This window comes from Pelophylax lessonae, assembly GCF_965119305.1.
Source record: "Pelophylax lessonae genome assembly, chromosome: 9".
NCBI lineage: Eukaryota > Metazoa > Chordata > Amphibia > Anura > Ranidae > Pelophylax > Pelophylax lessonae.
This window is the reverse complement of record NC_138776.1, coordinates 106,670,012-106,686,874: the sequence shown is the minus strand read 5'-3', so window position 1 is coordinate 106,686,874 and position 16,863 is coordinate 106,670,012. Positions and strand designations below refer to the sequence as shown.

At 43.2% G+C, this 16,863-nt stretch overlaps 1 protein-coding gene across 2 annotated transcripts in view; it reads right to left on the bottom strand.

Moving 5' to 3' along the window:
• Nucleotides 1–16,571, bottom strand: part of TMEM52B (transmembrane protein 52B) — a 40,507-nt gene extending 23,936 nt beyond the window's left edge. Inside the window, exons 1-5 of one of the 2 annotated variants that reach the window (XM_082269543.1) lie at nucleotides 16,436–16,538; nucleotides 11,053–11,091; nucleotides 9,315–9,379; nucleotides 3,250–3,293; nucleotides 1,168–1,206 (exon numbers count right to left, since the gene is read on the bottom strand). In XM_082269543.1, the coding sequence (XP_082125669.1) occupies nucleotides 1,168–1,206; nucleotides 3,250–3,293; nucleotides 9,315–9,374 (143 nt within the window). In that variant the 5' untranslated portion in view covers nucleotides 9,375–9,379; nucleotides 11,053–11,091; nucleotides 16,436–16,538. Of the gene's footprint in view, nucleotides 1–1,167; nucleotides 1,207–3,249; nucleotides 3,294–9,314; nucleotides 9,380–11,052; nucleotides 11,092–16,435 lie in introns of both variants that reach the window. The other variant, XM_082269544.1, reaches the window with a different exon arrangement.
• Between the last annotated feature and the right edge of the window lie 292 nt (nucleotides 16,572–16,863).

The following is a 16,863-nucleotide window of genomic DNA, read 5'->3' as shown; positions in this document are numbered from 1 at the left end:
ATGCTGCTCAGGTCACTGTGCATTGATGGGGACATGCTTGTCAGGTCACTGTGCATTGATGGGGGACATGCTGGTCAGGTCACTGTGCATTAATGGGGACATGCTGGTCAGGTCACTGTGCATTGATGGGAGACATGCTGGTCAGGTCACTGTGCATTGAATGGGGACATGCTGGTCAGGTCACTGTGCATTGAATGGGGACATGCTGGTCAGGTCACTGTGCATTAATGGGGACATGCTGGTCAGGTCACTGTGCATTGATGGGGGACATGCTGGTCAGGTCACTGTGCATTGATGGGGGACATGCTGGTCAGGTCACTGTGCATTGATGGGGGACATGCTGGTCAGGTCACTGTGCATTGATGGGGGACAGGCTGGTCAATCTTGAACCAACTTAATGATTGTTTAAGTCACGCAATTTTTTACAGTGTTTTTTTGCCGCAAAGCAATACCTATTATATTTTTTTTTTGCGCCCCCCCAAAAATTTTGAGCACCAGCCGCCACTGTCCGTGAGTACTGAGGAACCTGCCAAAGGGTCTGGCCCAGGAAGGGGGACCACTCCAGTGAAGTCAGGGGATCAAGGAGCTAGCTTACATGGAGTTTATAACAGTAAAGGGGGTGCCATGTACAAAGCCCTGAAGAATAGGAACAAAGGGGGTGCCAGGAAGGGCCCTGAAGTGTGTTCTGCAGTACAGTACAGCTCATCTAAAGCGGTTCATTTCTCATTACTTCATCGCTATTGCCAAGGTAAAGCAGCGGCCTTGCTGCATTCAAGTACAGTTGAACGACCTAGCAAATTGTGCATAGTGTATTCAAGTTGAAATGTCCCACTCTTTCCCTTCTCCTATCCAAGTTATCAATAAAACCACAAAAACCAAAACCCCTTGACTGTTTCTTGACTGAGCCAAGCACTTTAAAATCACTGAACTATTGTACTGTTGCTATGGGTAACCCAGGGGAACCTGTCACCATCAGCTCCCTAGGGAGTAGTGCTACATGTGCAACAAATGTTTCATAAATAGGCCCCCTATTCTCTTATACGCTTAAACTAGAATACATTTATATGAATATAATAACAACAAATGTCCTTTAACAGGCCACTATCCAAAATGCCAGACTTAATAAGATTAATCCATAAACCATTATAAGTTATTTTAGGGTCTTACCATATGTACCACTGATTTATCCATTCTGTCTTGGAGCAGCTGCAGCAAAAAAAGAAGAACAATTAGTTTATATTTGCTTTACATGACACACAATGAATGGAATAAAAGAGGTCACTTCACCTACAGCACACAAGATCTTCTTTCTCTAGTCACAAAGCCATACAGTATGATTTTAAATTGTACAAAGGGGTGTAATGCTCTAAGAATTAAAAAAAAAATGCATATAACACCTGGCTTGGAATACAATATCAGGAAGTCTGTAGTCTTTGAAACTTCATTTGTTTGGTAATGCAGCCTGCAAGTAACAAGTTATTTTTTAAAGTAAACCTGCTGTTAGAATAAAGTTGCTTGAGTACTAATGTGGCTTAATAATAGTTAACCATACGGTCAGCACATTCCCTGAGATGTATGCCCAGGTGCCCCAGGAGCCCTAAACCCAGGGAATTTTATTATGCAACTGTTGACTTTTGCAAAGAAAGTCAAGCTGTGGCTCATCCCCACCTGTGATTCAATATTGATTAGTTATCCCACCACTCTAAGAACAGCTTACACACATTTATGCCTGTGCAACTAACCATGCAAATAATAATGCATCTTATTTATGAACAGATGTACAGAAAACATACGCATATTTGCATTGCAATTCATTTCCAATGACACCCCATTGTACATACATGGAAAAAAAACAGACAATTGACTCTCAGCGACAGCGTACAGCAACACATGTAATAAAGAACAGATGCTTGGCATTGCAGTGCACTGAAAAAAAATGGTAAATTGTTTGATCTGTGCGTATGAGTTGAAGTCTATTGAAAATTAATTGGTATTACCCCACAACATGCTGCGATGCATCAAAAAACATGTAAACATACAGTATATGCATAGATGTAAAATGGGATACATTGGGTTTGTGTGATTTAATTTGCTCATCTTAAAGAGGAACTGCAGTCTGCTCACATAATTTGTAATAAAAACATATTTGCCATTCTGAAGCTTCCCTCCAACCACTTTGCATATTATTTTATATATACTATGATTCTGTACTTGCCAAATATGCTTCAGAAATCTCCCTCTACTAATGCCCCGTACACACGTGCAGATTGTCGGCCGAAAATGTTCGGCCGCCGAACGATCGGCCGATTTTCGGCTTGTTAGTATGATGCTTCCGACAGCCAACAGCGCACTTTCGGCCGAAAAGAATCTGTCGTGCAGGCATTAAAATTTTTGTATGCCGACACCAGAGCGCCCGATTGTTCGCCAGTCAATACAGAATTCGGCCGACAGACAGCAGATTTGCAAGACTGGGCATGCTCAGAAAAGAAAAAACACAGGGAAAGTTAACCATCACATGACATCACTTCTGCAGTCGGCGGACAAAATTCTTGTGCAGTCTTTTGCACTTTTCAACAGACACGACAGCCCGGGTACAAAAGACGGCCGATCGTTCGGCCGACGATCTGCATGTGTGTACGGGGCATAAGTCTAGCTGCAGCCATTTTAACTGTGGGCAGCTGAAGCTGCTGCCTGTTCACTTCCTGGATTTACACAGACAAACAGGGGCACACACACTCACACCACTGTTTGCCTGCAAATTTCTCCTCTCTGGATGAATACACATGGATTTCTGCAGTCTCCTATTATCTCCGCCCTCATCCAGCCCCCTCCAGCTCTGCACTCTGCAGCTATCATGAGCCCTCCTATGACTCACCCCCCCCCCCCACCCTCACACACACACACACTTGAGAGAGAGGGCTGAGCATGATGTCATTAGCCTAGGCTTTTTACCAGACAAGAAATAGGAAGTGGGCTGTATGAGGCATTTACTGGCAGAAAAAAAAAAATGTTTTACTAGCCAAAGTTAAAACAACAAGAGCAGAGGATTTAATAGATGAAAAGATGAAAAAAATGACTGAAGGTCCGCTTTAAGTCAGTTATTGCTTTTATTTTACTCTACATAATAACAGCAGATCCTTTTAATATGTTATTTTTTATCCTGTTTAATTTAGGTACAACAAAAGTCATTTTGTATTTACAGACATGCAATATTGAGTTGTTTGATATCGATGAATGTAGTTTACTTACTGCTTCGAGTTCTCACAATCCAACTCACACGATCCATGACAAATCTGAAAAACAATCATAACAGTTACATGTCAAGCATTACCTCTACAGACAGAATAAATTCTGCATATATACTGTATGTGTAGCATGTTACTGTATATGTATTTAAGTACAGATGTAATATATTGTTTGGGTAGACCACAGCTCCACTTTATAAAGATAGCTTTACGTTGGCAGCCTGGTAATAATTGGGTCTTTGAATAATTCACAATAACAGGTAGAGTAGCAATACACAACAGAAAGAAACACAATACATTATATTTTACAGACTAGACTACAATGCAGTGTTAATGCAAACCTTCAACTTTGTATGTTATTTTACTGTATGCAAGGATCTGCTGCCCTCTATCGTCTGTACTTGTAAAAAGCTGTTTGTTAATTACCACAGAGTTGTTTGGGTATTGACAGGTACTTCCTGTCCCTGCTAGCTGGGTTTAGAAACACCAGAGGAAGGAAGTGGAGAGAAAGAGGGGAGCTGAGGCCACATGTCCTGTCCATGGAAAAGCTACTGCTGAATCCCAGCCAGAAGCAAGGGTTATTAGGCAAATGCTCGTAAGTTTAATAGTTTACTATAGTTGCCCATAGCTTTTGGGTATACATAATTTCTAAAGACTTGTGACAGAAGTACATTATATCTGTTCCCTGGATGTTTTCTCTCATGCACTATACCCAAAAACGTAGGCTTCATGTAAATATAGCCTATGTTGACCGCCAGCCCCAGAAAAAGGCAAAACGTGGCAAAATCGCACTAAAATTTTAATGCGATTTTGCTACATTTTGCGGCCAGCAGTCAAAACACTCCTATTCTGAACACAAATTTTCCACGTTCAGGAGAGGAAGGTTGAGGGAGATTGAACCTCCGCTAACCGCAGCAGCTCCTAAACAATCCTAAAAGCCTATGTGTACATGCACACATAGGCTTTTATGGAGTTGAGTTTAGGAGCTTTGGCAAAAAACTCCAGAAGCTTCTAAACTCAAGTTTAGGAGCTGTAGTGTAGATGAAGTCTAAGTCTGTGATATGGGGCTCCATTTACAAGGCGATATTTTGTTCTTTAAAACCTTGGGTAAATTACCTCAGCGTTTTTAAAAAAGTTTTTGGCATTCACTAAAAAATGCTACTAAAATACGAGTTGTTTCATGAAGTCATGCGATATTTAAAGCCCCGTACACACGTACCGATGGTCGGCTTACAAATGTTCCTCTTTTCTCCCCGGGATGTCGGTGTCTGCTGAAAAGTGCAAAGACAGCACAAGGACAGCACAAGAATTTTGTCCGCCGACTGCAGAAGTGATGTCATGTAATGGTTAACTTTCCCTGTGTTTTCTATTTTCTGAGCATGCCCAGTCTTGCAAATCTGCGGTCTGTCGGCCGAATTGTGTACTGACAGGCGAACAATCGTCCGTTCTGGTGTCGGCATACAAATATTTTCATGTTTGCACGAAAGACTTTTGTCCGCGGATTGTGCGCAGACATCTGTCGGAGGCACCATACTAACACGCGTACAATCGGCAGATCCTTCGTCCACCGACGTTTGTATGCCGACGATCGGTACGTGTGTACGGGCCTTTAGTAGTGAAAACATGCGGTAATTTAACGCCTTGTGGTAGCAGGCATGTATATTAACAGTAGTAAATACAGCGTTCTTAAGGAGTGGGTGGCCGTCAACAATCATGACAGTTACTGGTTGTTAAGGATGACAAGGAGCAGTGGGGTCCCCCCAAAGTCCATAGCAGACTCTTACCCGAGCAGCAGCCTGGCAGGTCAGGAAAGGGGGGATAAGTGAGCGACCCCCCTGAATCATACCAGGCCACATTTTCTCAACATGGGGGTACTTTGGGGCCCCCACAATGTACCATGTTGATGGGGGACAAGGGCCTCTTCCCCCCACAACCCTGGCCAGTGGTTGTGGGAGAATGCGGGCGTGGGGCTTATCAGAATCTAAAAGTCCCCTTTAACAAGGGGGTCCCCAGATTTCTCCCACCCCCCATGCGAATAAGTATGGGGTACACGGTACATGTGACATTACCGGATGGCCCCGCCCCTTGTGGCATCATGATCAGGGCATGCTGGGTCAGTGACATCACAAGGGTGCTTTTCTTCAGGAGCATGGTTCAGGAGTTTTTTTTCTTACATTTTTAATGCCGGTAATTGGTTGTTAAGGATGTGGCGGCTGCACACTTCCTAACAACCATGACAGTTACTGGTTATTAGGGATGCTGGCGGCTGCCTGCTTCTTGACAGCCAGTACACACTCCTTAAATACTGCATGCCTCGACCATTACTTATTTACTGCATGCATTTAATTATTTATTTCCTTCTATGAATTGAGTTTAATGCCTGTTTATGCTGTATCTACCGAGCGCTTTCAGTGTTTTTAGGTATATACTACAAAACGTTATAGTAAATTGACAGTTTTAGGATCGGATGCAGTATTTAGGGAAAATGTGTCTGGACACCTACATACCGCACGTGATCTGGATCTGTGAATGGAGCCCATGGTGTACGTTTGTAGTGGTCATCTTGCTATATCTTAGTAAATGAACCTGTCTATTGCAATTGCAATAGTTAACCCTATCTCTTCTGGTCTGGGATTCTATAGCTAGTTTTAGGTCAGTGCTTAATAACCAGCATAAGCTAGAGCAGAGGTGCCCAACTTCTGGCCCGCGGCGCCCTCCAATGTGGCCCGCGACCTCCTGCTTTGAGATGGTGGGTCAGCAAGCCCAGATTGTGGGTTCCAGCCTGCCATCCCAGAGTGTGAAGAATAGGGTCGGCGGCAGAGGAAGCATGAGGCTGAGGTAGAGAACAGAGCCGATGCTTCCGATATAGCTCCGACTCCTGTTACAGGTGGAGGGATACTAAATGCACTCCACCTGGGACAGCAGCAGCCAGGAGTACCTGCCTGGGGGACAGCAGCAGGCAGAGATACAGAGGATAGCAGAAGCCAGTATTACCTGCCTAGGGGACCACAGCAGCCAGCCATACCCACCTGGGGGACAGCAGCAGCCAGCCATACCCACCGGGGGGACAGCAGCCAGCCATACCCACTTTGGGGACAGCAGCCAGTCATACCTGCCTGGGGGACAGCAGCAGACATCCATACCCACCGGGGGGACAGCAGCCAGCCATACCCACCTGGGGAATGCAGCCAGCCATACCCACTTGGGGGACAGCAGCCAGTCATACCTGCCTGGGGGACAGCAGTACCATACCCTGCCTGGGGACAGCAGCAGGCAGCCAGCCATACCTGCGTGGGGCACAGTCACAGGCAGCCGGGCATACCCGCCTAGGGGACAGCAGCAGCCAGCTATACCTGCCTAGGGGACAGCAGCAGCCAGCCATACCTGCCTGGGGGACAGCAGCAGCCAGCGATATCTGCAGGAATCCTGAAGAAGAAGTGAAGATTGAGGTCAGTTAATAATTAGAATTATAAAAATCAAACAGCAATGGGCATGTCTGTTCTCTACACTGGTATGCCAGCTATACTGGGCTGCTTTCAAACTGAAGTGCAGTGAAGTGCACTTGCGGGTTACCTGCACTGACCCATAGACTTCTGTTATTACCTGTGGGTTTGGTGCGCTTTCAGAAAGTGCAACACACCTGCAAGATATAATAAAAGTCTATGGCAAAGTGCAGTTAACCCGCAGGAAAGCCACAGGTGCCCTGAGGTGCGGACATCAGTGTGAAAGCAGTCTAAGGCCCTTTTTACACGATCAGTATGATCGGGTTTGCCTGTCTGTTTTTCTGGCGGACCCAATCCGACCCCCCATTCACTTCTATGAAGCGGCAGATATGTGTCCATTTACACCCGCCTAACGCCAATCCAATCTGCTAAAAAACCCAAGGAGCAATGTGGCCTCAGGCAGATAAAGGAAGCGTTGCTTACCTCCGAAATGCATCCCGATTGACTACACTGATGCTTGGGTTGACAGATCAGTCAAACTTGACTGTTCTCTCTCTGTGGGGTCCACTAACAGGAACATCCCAGCCCTGGCTTCGCTGCTCCAGCAGTACCCTGCATTGTGGGTTTCGGCTTTCCCTGAACTACTCCCAATAGAACACACCCTGCATCTCACTTTCTGTTACCCAAGAACCCATTGTGAGTGTATTCACTTGTGTGTTTATGTTTTAACAAATAAATCGTGCTACACCAGCGGCTGCTTGGCGCCTTTCTTCCTCTCCCCTCTTTTAATCTGAAGTACAGCTCAGTTTTTGTGTCACATGTGACAAAGTAACTTCAAGACATTCAGAGACCCCCTGTATTGAGATCTCACTTTAAATTCTCAGCCCTGCCCCTATATTGCAACTGTAGCATCTGCCTTCATTTTGTAAAGAGCTAAGCAAACTGTTGGTGCTTTATAAATCCTATATAATAATAATAATAATAATTCCATAGTAGTAACCATTCTCACTCAGTTTTGTGCAATGAAGTGAGAACAAGAATGTGGCAAATAAAGACAGAGAAACTCTGAAAGTATAGAAGCTGGAGGAATAATAATAACTGCAAGGCAACTAGCATTTTCACTAGGAGATCACCAATGACAGCCACCCTCTAGTTTTCATGGCAGGTTTCCTTTTTAAACCATATTTTATCTCTCTTGTTTTATTATTGCAAAAAATATGGGAGTTGCTAATGCTGACTAGGGGTCGACCAATATCATTTTTTCAGGACCAATACCGATACTGATTTTACGGCCACCCTTCAGGCCGATAGCCGATATTAGGTGCCGATATTCTGTACATTTAAAGTTTTTATTTTTACACTGTTCTTTTAATTTCGTTATTTTTTATCACTTTTATTGCTGTCACGAGGAATGTAAACATTCCTTGTGACAGTAATAGGCAGTGACAGGTACTCTTAATGGAGGGATCTGGGGTCTGTAAGACCCCAAACCCCTCCTCTGTACTTAAAAGCATTAAAAAAAGCCAAGTTTGGCTTTAATTTTTTTTAAATCTGGCGGTACAACCACTTGAAGCAATATCGGCCATATCGGCAAGTTTATGGCCGATACCAATGCTTCAAAACAATTGAATATCAGCTTCTGATAATCGGCCCCACCGATATTTGGTCGATCCTTATAGAGGAGCAGAGGTATGGCAAGGCTTCTTGGGTAGGTGTGGAAAGGAGAGTGCACCTGTTGAGTGAGAACAGTGGATTCCTGCTGGGAGACCAGACTTGACCACTAGAGGAAAGGGAGGGAGACGATTAAGCCAATCTAGAGGATTCCACTAAACTTCTGTTTATCATCACTTGCGCCCAACCATGTGAATGAGGGGCAAAAATCTTTGGTAAGTGTCCACCTGTTGGGAGTGGAAGTGAATGTCACACAGCGGTGGTGGTTTGCGGTGACTTTATCCTTCATTCACGGGACTTATATCTAGTTTTGGACGCACTAAATCAATAATACTGTTTTAAAAAATTTGTTTTGGACTGTGCACTGATCACGATTTATGGTTGGACTTATATATACTTTTTGGATTATGTTAGTACTCCTATTTAAGAGTACCTTCTTTACAGTTAATGAATTCATCATTAATTAATCACGTATTCACTAATTATTTTTGCGCTGCTGGTGGCGTTCACTTAATATGGTGTGATTTTCACTTTTTTAAATAGGTCGATCCCTTTTGCTGATCCCCTAACTGAAAATGCTAGTTGCACGTCTGCCGGTGGTATTAATAATTTCTGGCTCACTGACCTGCTGGTGCAGCAAGTGACGTAAGAGCAAAGTCAAAAGTCCTGATTTGCATACTTGTTCCAGGTCCATAAATTAGAATGTTCTGAAAATATTGGATATGCATGGCAGCCAGGCAACTAGCAGACGTCAGATGTGGCAGGCAACATATTTCCCTCAGTAGAGGTTGTTATTATATAAGGTTGACTGGTGACATAACTTAACATTTGTTTGCTATGTATTAATGTATGGGTTCCAAAAGCTGCAATTGTGTAAATGTATGATATGTTTGCATGTGCCGATTACATACTTATAAGGTTCCCTGTACAAATATTATTCTGTGTTTAACATTACCAAATAGAGTCCCGTGACCACAGACAATGCAATCTGTCCTCTCATGTTACTGTGCCACATAGAACCTAAATGAGAAAACACATATGTTTGAAATATACCGTTAATGTAGGTTTTCTTTTTAGTTCTGGTAAATAATAATGCAGTTCCATTTCACAGTACGAGCTGTACTGAAGGAAATGCTAAAGTGCGCATAACTTTTTTTTAATATTCTACATAGGTTATTTAAATTTCACATGTTGGTAGAGTAGCTCTTCCTCTATAGTAACTCTTCTTCTTCTTTTTCATCCCAGGTAAATATTGGATCCCAAGTAGAAGCAATGTGCCATCATTCAGTTGTTGGGAGGGCTGCAGGCTGCCCAACATCCAAAGAAGGCTACAAAATGTTTACGGACATTACACCATTGGCAAGAGCAATGTGTACAGATGGATGAAGAAGTTTAAATAAGGGGAAACCAGCACTGAAGACAAACCGTGGGAGACCATCAACTGCAACCACTCAGATGAATCATCAGCAAGTGGAACTCAATGAGGGCACTTTGCTTCTGCTTGGAATCCATTATTTACCTGCAATGAAAATGAAGAGTTACCATAGAAGAGTTATTCTACCATTATATAATTTGAAGGACCTATGTAAGTTAATAAAAATATTTTAACCACTTTTGTATTACTTTTCCTGCAGCACTTGTATAATAAAACAAGCAAGAAAACCTAAATAAAAAGTGCAATGGTAACTGATCTTTTAGTGTTCTCTAAATATTGTAGCATTAAAATGGTTTTATAGGCAATAATTTGCACAGGGTGACCCCTGAAATTCCTCTTCTGGAGTCCCCGGCCGGCAATCTTGGCTTATCCTCTTTTGTGACTGCCCCCATAGTAAGCAGGGCACAGAAAGTGGCAAAATGTTTATTTTACCTCAATGCAGGGAACACATTAAGGTAAAACAATTTCACCTTTAGAACCACTTTAAACCCATTCTGGGCAAGGTGAAAGAGCCTCCTTAAAGCTTATCTCCGACTCACTTATATTGGCCTTCACTGCTCTTACCTCTGTTGCAGCTGTTGCAAAATGTCTTGTGTAAACCTCATGTCAAATTATGTCGACGTTTACACAAGGTTGATGATGTTAACATCCCCCCCCCCCCCCAATTTCATATGATGGTGTTAATGCCTGGCCATTAGCCACTGAGAACCTAACACTGCATCAAAGAGGAAGGTCACGTGCTCCCCAAATTTTGGAAGCAATGGGTATCTGGTATCCAAATATTTTCCCATATTTTCTAGCTTTAAAATTTCTGCAGCTATTTTTCCAGGTCTTTACACCTGCTGCTGCTCCCATTATGAAGGGTTCATCTATTCCTCTTGAATTTTTATTTTAGTTTATACTTTAAAAGGAGAGGTAGGGGCACCCAGGAAAGGCAGCAACATAAAAACTCCAACGCTGGTAGAAACAAAATAAGGAACTATTGTAGGTGATCTTTCTCCCAAAAGATAAAATAGGCCAGTGGTTGTCTACTAATTTCATGAGTGGCAATAATATAATGCAACGGACAGTGACATGCAGTAAGCTATAGCAGTTTTCAAAAAAGAAAAAAACTGTTTTATCTTTCTATCCACCTAGGGTAGTGACATTTAAAGTGTATCAAACTTAAAAAAGAAATAATAATAATATACTACAGTCCAGATGTGGGAGCTACAATAGTTTTCAGTTTTCAGGTTATGATCAGCAAGTACATAAATACCTGTTGATCTTGCCAGAAGTGCAGTGTCCTTGTCGCTTCCTGTGAGCTGAAACAAGAGTGCAAACATTATTGGGCTTCATTTACAAAGCGGTATCCTACCACATCCCAGTATGCGGTAAGATACAGCATAGGGTTTTTCAAAAAGTTTTTTGGCATTCACTAAAAAAAAAAAAAAAAATTACTAAAATACCGCATGAGTTATTTTATGAAGTCATGCAGTATTTTAGTAGTGAAAGCCTGCAGTAATTTACCGCCGGCGATAGCCATCGTCCTTGCTATAGGCTGTCACTAGCTGGTTGTTAAGGAGAGGGCAACCACCGACATCCTTAACAACCAGTAACTGTCATGGTTGTTAAGGAGCAGGTGGCCACCATGTCCTTAACAAACGATGAGTCATCACTTTTTCACTTTTGAACAAAATTATGGGGTGGGCAACTACATGGCAGATGAGGTTTAATGTTGAAAAATGTAAAGTAATGCACCTGGGTGCCAGAAACCAGAAAGCAAGCTACTCACTGGGGGGGGGGGGGGGACCTCTGGGTGAGTCTAGGATGGAAAAGGACCTGGGGGTACTGGTAGACAACGGGCTTGGCAGTGGCATGCAATGCCAAGCAGCTGCAAGCGAAGCCAACAGAATACTGGGAAGTATAAAAAAGAGGATTCACTCCAGAAATAAAGAGATTATTCTCCCACTCTACAAGACTCTGGTCCGGCCACATCTGGAGTATTCCGTCCAGTTCTGGGCACCGGTCCTCAGGAAGGATGTGCTGGAACTGGAGAAAGTCCAGAGAAGGGCAACAAAAATAATTAGGGGAATGGAGGACATCAGCTATGAGGAAAGACTACAAGCACTGAACTTATTCTCTCTGGAGAAGAGACGATTGAGGGGGGATATGATATCAATGTACAAATATTGTACTGGCAACCCTGGCATATGGAAAAACCTTTTCAGTGAAAGGAAATACAATAAGACACGTGGCCACTCACTAAAACTAGAGGAAAGGCGGTTTAACCTTAAAATACGCAGGGGGTTCTTCACTGTAAGAGCGGTAAGGATGTGGAATTCTCTTCCGCAAACAGTGGTATCAGCAGGGAGCATTGATAGTTTCAAAAAACTATTAGATGGGCACCTTAAAGACCACAACATAGAGGGGTATACAATGTACGGTTAACAGCAAACACACACACACACATCATAGGTTGAACTGGATGGACTGGTGTCTTTTTTCAACCTTACTAACTATGTAACCTGACAGCTAAAAGTAACAAAATTGGGGAAAAAACGGAGTGGGGTCCCCCTCAAAAAATCCATACCAGGCCCTTTAGGTCTGATATGGATTTTTAAGAGAAACCCCCATGCCAAAATTAAAAATAGCTTCTTCTCCACAACCCTGGCCAGTTGTTGTGGGGGTCTGCGGGTGGGGGGCTTATTGAAATCTGGAAGTCTACTTTAACAAAGATCCTGCCCCCCCATGTGAATGAGTATGGGGTACATGGTACCCCTACTCATTCACCACAAAAAAAATGTGTAATGTAAAAAAAAGACATTAGACAATTTTTGACAATTCCTTTATTTAAAAAATAAAGTAAAAAATGTCCCCCTGGTATAGATCCATCATTAATCACGTCACCACCGACCTGATAAAAGAAAAGAAAAAAAAAAGGTCTGCTCATGCTGTAGGCTCCCATTGTCTGACAGTTCTCAAACAACTAAGGGGTGGGGGTCACCCAGTGACTTTACCGGGTAATCCAGTACCCTTTGTGACATCATTTACCAAGAATACCCTGGCTGACGATGTCACAAAGGGACAGGATCACCCGGGGACTTCACTGACAGACAGCGAACCTGGCAGATGGCGGGAGACAAAGCACCCCCCCCCCATGCGGCCTCATATGGTTCAGTAGGCAATTTCCTGACCTGCCAAGCTACATGCTCGGATAAGGGTCTGGTATGGATTTTGGGGGGGGGGGGGGACGACCCAATGCCTTTTTCTAATGATGTTTTGGCATGGGGGTTCCCTTTAAAATCCATGGATGACTTGAATGACCTGGTATGGATTTGGGATCGAGGACCCCACGCCGTTAGTTCCCTGATTTTTTTTTTTTAATTGCTGGCAAATGTTTTTTTTACTTTTAGCTGTCAGTGGGGATCCCCGCTGATAGCTGATGACTCATCGGTTGTTAAAGACTTGGCGGCCACCCACTTCTTATCAACCAGGTTGTTTACTGGTTGTTAAGGATGCTGGCGACTGCCAGTTCCTTAAATATTGCATGCCGAGACTACTACTTATTTACCGCGTTACATTATTATTTCTTTTATTTTTTTGTGAATTGACTTTCACTTATGTGGCCTTTACCAAGCGTTTTTGCTTTGTGCCGTAAATACCACATAAAGCAGTAGTGAATTGACATTTTGCAGTATTTGGGAAAACACCTAAATACCACATCCGATCTGGTTCTGTGAATGGAGGCCATCTTTCTTGTGTAAACTACTAGTCCCATTAATTCACCATGTAGTGGAGGTGAACAAAGACAGCCATGTTTAAAGTCCAAATGAAAGATTTATACAGTGTCACTGTTGGCCATACACCCTTCTCTGCTGACTGTGGGTGATAGAATGTTGAATGTCTGAAGTTCAGCCTTTGTGATAACCATATGGAATTAAGAAAAATGTATAGGCATAAAAGGGACAGGTAGTGTGTGATTTTCACCAGGTGAAAAAACAAAGGTAAAAAAAAAAAACTTGAAAAAAAAATGAGCCATCACATTTAAGGACTGGTAAGCTGAAATATATTATATATACAGTATATTGTCAAAAGTATTTGGACGCCAGCCTTTACAGGCACTTGACCTTTAATGGCATCCCAGTATTAGTGCATAGGGTTTAATATTAGGTTGGCCCACCCTTTGCACCTATTAGGTTGGCCCACCCTTTGCACCTATAACAGCTTCAACTCTTCTGAGAAGGCTTTCCACAAGGTTTAGGAGTGTGTCTATGGGAATGTTTGACCATTCTCCCGGAAGTGCACTGATGTTGGACAAGGCCTAGATCGCAGTCTCCACTCAAATTCATCCTAAAGATTTTCTATTGGGTTGAGGTCAGGACTCTGCACAGGTCAGTCAATTTCCTCCACCCCAAACTCGCTTATCCGTGTCTTTATGGACCTTGCTTTGTGCACTGGTCCAAATCATATGGTGGAGGGGGGATTATGGTGTAGGGTTGTTTTTCAGTGTTTGGGCTTGGCCCCTTAGTTCCAGTAAAGGGAACTCCTAAGACATCAGCGTTCATGCTTCCATGCTTCCAACTTGTGGGAACAGTTTGGGGATGGCCCATCCCATTCCAACATGACTGCGCACCAGTGCACAAAACAAGGTTCATAAATACATGGATGAGCGAGTTTGGGGTGGAGGAACTTGACTGGCCGGCACAGAGTCCTGACCCCAAACCTGATAGAATGCCTTTGAAATGAATTATAGCAGAGACTGCGAGCCATGCCTACTCGTCCAACATCAGTGCCTGACCTCACAAATGTGCTTCTGAAAGAATGGTCAAATATTCCCATAGACATAGTCCAAAACCTTGTGGATACTGGACAGCCTTCCCAGAAGAGTTGAAGCTGTTGTAGCTGCAAAGGGTGGGCCAACACTAAGACTGGGATACCATTAAAGTTCATGTGCATGTAAAGGCAGGTGACCCAATACTTTTGACAATATATTGTATATATATATATATATATTTTTTTTTGTTTAGATATGCTTTAATACACATTGCTAGTTAATAAATCTAGTTATCAGTGCAGACACTGTGGGTCATTTTTAGAACAGTGCCAAAGCCACTGTGCTGTGGTGCATAGAGTTGAATAACAATGCATCACACTACCCCTCACCGTGTACACCAGCACACACACATTATAAGCTGAGGACTGTTGTGAATGAGCCCATACTAACACAAAGGGCTAGTACTGGAGGCCAGGACAACCCCTCACCATGTACACCAGCACACAGGCATTATAAGCTGAGGAATGTTGTGAATGAGCCCATACTAACACAAAGGGCTGGTACTGGAGGCCAGTACAACACCTCACCATGTACACCAGCACACACACATTATAAGCTGAGGACTGTTGTGAATGAGCCCATACTAACACAAAGGGCTGGTACTGGAGGCCAGTACAACCCCTTACCATGTACACCAACACACAGGCATTATAAGCTGAGGACTGCTGTGAATGAGCCCATACTAACACAAAGGGTTAGTACTGGAGGCCAGGACAACCCCTCACCATGTACACCAGCACACAGGCATTATAAGCTGAGGACTTTTGTGAATGAGCCCATATTAACTCAAAGGGCTGATACTGGAAGCCAGTACAACCCCTTACCATGTACACCAGCAAACAGGCATTATAAGCTGAGGACTGTTGTGAATGAGCCCATACTAACACAAAGGGCTGGTACTGGAGGCCAGTACAACCCCTCACCATGTACACCAGCACACAGGCATTATAAGCTGAGGACTGTTGTAAATGAGGCCATACTAACACAAAGGGTTGATACTTGAGGCAAGTACAACAGCTCACCATGTATACCAGCACACACACATTATAAGCTGAGGACTGTTGTGAATGAGCCCATACTAACACAAAGGGCTGGTACTGGAGGCCAGTACAATCCCTCACCATGTACACCAACACAAACGCATTATAAGCTGAGGACTGCTGTGAATGAGCCCATACTAACACAAAGGGCTGGTACTGGAGGCCAGTACAACCCCTCACCATGTACACCAGCACACACACATTATAAGCTGAGGACTGCTGTGAATGAGCCCATACTAATAACACAAAGGGCTGATACTGGAGGCCAGTACATCCCCTCACCATGTACACCAGCACACACACATTATAAGCTGAGGACTGCTGTGAATGAGCCCATACTAATAACACAAAGGGCTGATACTGAAGGCCAGTACAACCCCTTACCATGTACACCAGCACACATGCATTATAAGCTGAGGACTGTTGTGAATGAGCCCATACTAACACAAAGGGCTGATACTGGAGGTCAGTACAACCCCTTACCATGTACACCAGCACACACACATTATAAGCTGAGGACTGTTGTGAATGAGCCCATACTAACACAAATGGATGGTACTGGAGGCCAGTACAACACAGTACAGTAAACACCATGTCAGACCTCCACATTTTTTTATGAGATGAAAAAAAACATTAAAAAGGTCCTATACATATTTAGTACTCCCATTCCCATACATTGGATACACTACTGCATTAAATGAGCAGTCCTTTTTTTGACAATGTGGAACACAACAGAAATCACAACTGGTATAGTATATGTAAATAAATTGTTAATGTTTTCTCACCTGTAGTCTTTGGCTGTCTAATCTTCAAGTCCTTTGAGAAGACTCTCCATCTATTCCTTCATTTTGGATAAAGGTGGTGAGCAGATCCTCTATGTCTTCCTTTTGGACTATTAGTGAACAGCTCTAGTTCAGTGTTTTATGGCATATGGGAGGCCTCAGAAGGTGGCATTCCAATAAGGTGGCAGTAGGGTGGTTTCATTATTAGTCTTAGTTTTATGGCTCTTCCTCATGGTCCAGCTATTAGAAGTCATCACCCTTGCCGGTTTGTTGCAAATAATAAAAAGCATATGCATATTATTAACCTATTGCTTTAGCAGTCACAAATCAAGCTTTTGCTACTTTGGTAAAACAAAATGTATTGCTATTACTGTTGGTCTGCTTTAGAGAGGCAGCCATGCAGACACATTTGTAATTGTTTTGCTTTACTT